This window comes from Monopterus albus, unplaced genomic scaffold (genome assembly GCF_001952655.1).
Source record: "Monopterus albus unplaced genomic scaffold, M_albus_1.0 scaffold128.1, whole genome shotgun sequence".
NCBI classification, from domain to species: domain Eukaryota; kingdom Metazoa; phylum Chordata; class Actinopteri; order Synbranchiformes; family Synbranchidae; genus Monopterus; species Monopterus albus.
This window is the reverse complement of record NW_018128008.1, coordinates 2114429-2117191: the sequence shown is the minus strand read 5'-3', so window position 1 is coordinate 2117191 and position 2763 is coordinate 2114429. Positions and strand designations below refer to the sequence as shown.

The 2763-nt window shown below is 39.9% G+C and overlaps 1 protein-coding gene across 1 annotated transcript in view; it reads left to right on the top strand.

Moving 5' to 3' along the window:
• The window catches only part of ube2j1 (ubiquitin-conjugating enzyme E2, J1), a 61598-nt gene that overhangs the window by 32116 nt on the left and 26719 nt on the right, over positions 1-2763 (top strand). The window contains exons 3-4 of the mRNA XM_020612915.1: positions 1118-1249; positions 1750-1834. Coding sequence (XP_020468571.1) covers positions 1118-1249; positions 1750-1834 — 217 coding nt within the window. The remainder of the gene's footprint in view (positions 1-1117; positions 1250-1749; positions 1835-2763) is intronic.

Genomic DNA, 2763 nt, shown 5'->3' with positions numbered 1-2763 from the left:
GGTCTCTTTTTTTAAGTACTCTATTTTCATTCTTAGTTTGACCTTGTTTCCTAATGCACATTCCTTTTTTTTGCTTGCATTGTTTGTTGCTTTGTTTATATTGTTATATTGTACAGCCTTATATTGGTATATTGCTTACTTCCCCTTTGCTATTGTCATACATAAGGATATGTACAAACATATTGAGAGCCACTGTACCAGAGTTAAATTCCTCATGTCTAACACACCCGGCCAATAAAGCTGATTCTGAATGTTTATCATCCACTCCAGGCTCTCCCCTTCAATTTTTTTTCAACTTTTTTGTCTGTTTTGTTATTCTGTCAAATTTCAACTTTCATAAACAGTTTATACGTGAATAACAGGGAGAAATTTGTCAGGTTTCAGGACCTGCACTTCTTGTATGTTTTTTGAGTGAGGGGACGTCTTTCTCTCTGATTCAGTTCCTTTTTCAGAAGCATCCAGAAATTCTCATCCAACTCTCACATGGCAGTTGTTTATAACTCACAATAATAATTCACTTTCGGCTGTTCCTGTTAGGGGTCGCCATAGCGAATCATCACACTGATGAGCCACATGGTGAAGGTTGGCACGTGTTTTATGCCGGATGACCTTCCTGACGCAACCCTGACTCAAACCCGGGCCGCAGCGGCGAGAGCACTGAATCCTAGCCACTAGTCCATCAGGGACCAGGCTGTTTATCACTCACAATAAACCCTTCATTTTATGTAATTTCTTCACATATAGGGTATTAGCGTGTTTGTTGAGCCCTCCTACTGCCCATGATGAGGTAATTTTTTGATACGACTAGGGTTGCAACTACAGTAATGATTATTTTTTACAAGTGAATAAATATGTTCATAACATAAGACACAGTATATCATGCAAATGTTATAGAAAAATAATTTTTCTTGGCTTTAATTGGATATTGCCTAATTAAACTAACTGTTCATCAGCATCAGGAACAACAAATAGGTATGGGAGTAACGCTTCCTGGTAACTGTTCACTGTTCACTATTAAAATTACTGACATTCTTGCCACTCAAAACAGATAAGCGAAGTCACAGGATTCCTTGTGTCTGTAGTAAGCGTGTGACCTTTTCCTATTCTTCTTCTGCAGGATAACCTCTTTGAATGGCACTTCTCCGTGCGTGGGCCCCCAGATTCAGATTTTGATGGTGGGGTTTACCATGGGAGGATCATACTACCACCAGAGTACCCCATGAAGCCCCCTAGCATCATCCTCCTCACAGTAAGACGCCGAGACAAGCCATGTTTCAATCACCTTCCATTATTCCTCCACTGAATCAAAACAGGAACACACCAAGCCAAATAATCCCAGAGTGGAAAATGGACAGAATGTCATTTAACCCTCAGCCATTTCTGGCTGCATCACATGTCGTGACAACAAAGCCTGGGCTGTCGTCACACTGTCAGAGGGAACTGCACAGGATTATATTCCGACAGCTGTATGACACCTGCACTACTGACAGCCTGATAAAAGCTAGGCTACTCTGAATTGTTGTGACAGACACTTTTTTTGTTAGGCAACCTACTTTTTCTCTTTTATTTAGTAGTATGTCTTTTTCAGTTTCATTGAAGATTGATGCTACATTTCCTCATCCCTCACTCTCAGCTGTTTCAAACTCCCATGTCAGTCTGCTTGTCGTAACTTTGTACAGCATGTATGTTATTAATTTAACACCATCCACATACTTACCTCCACCTTCTCCTTCTTACCTTTTGTCTTAGCCAAATGGAAGATTCGAAGTTGGGAAGAAGATTTGTCTGAGCATTTCTGGCCACCATCCAGAGACCTGGCAGCCCTCTTGGAGCAGTAAGTTTTCTCAGAGACAGCCATAAAGTTCTTCATCTGTAGTGGTTGCGGAGTTGCTCTTGTTAGTTCTTTCTGCAGTTACAGGTCAGTGTTTTAGAGAGTAGTCTGGAGATTTATATTATTTATAGACCTGAAAAAGTTGAACAGTCACAATATATTTCTGTAAAAATGTAGATTTATATTATTTATAGACCTGAAAAAGTTGAACAGTCACAATATATTTCTGTAAAAATGTGATAAACTGTTGATGTTCTGTCCTGATGTACTCTGCTTTGCACCTTTTTAATTGTCAGTACATGCATAGTTATTGTACTTACTGTCATCTAAAGAGGAACACTGAGTGACAGAGTGACATGGCAGTGACACTGCTGTCCACTGTTGTCATAAATTACCTTAAAGATGTCCGTTTATGGCAGATCCACTTTTTGATCTTGTTAAAACCTTCACATTGCTCTGCAGCGTGTGTAGACACAGACCTTTCTCTTTTTCCTCATTTGTAGAAACATGATCCTTTCAGAATTCCTTCCCCTGCATACGTATGCATGGGAGATGGAACAATTCTGGCTCAGTTTGTAACACCCACAATAACGCTGCCCAGAAAAACTGCTTCGCCCTCCGCCATTACTGGCTCGCTTCAACAGACTGAGAACAGGACATGGCACTGCTACAAGCTAACCATGGAAAAGGTTCTGTTGTTGGCTGTACCAAGTACACATGGGTCATTTTTCATTTACATCATCATAAGAGCTAAAGATACAGCTGATATTGTTTATTTAAGTGGAAGTGTGCTGACAGCTATCCCTGTAGTGTGTGCTAACTATTTCACTTCAGACTTCTAAGGAAGTCTACTGTTACATAATGTACTTTAAATTTGCACATCATGACCATTGCTAAATGTGGCTTATTAATTTCTGAGAATGCTAGCATTC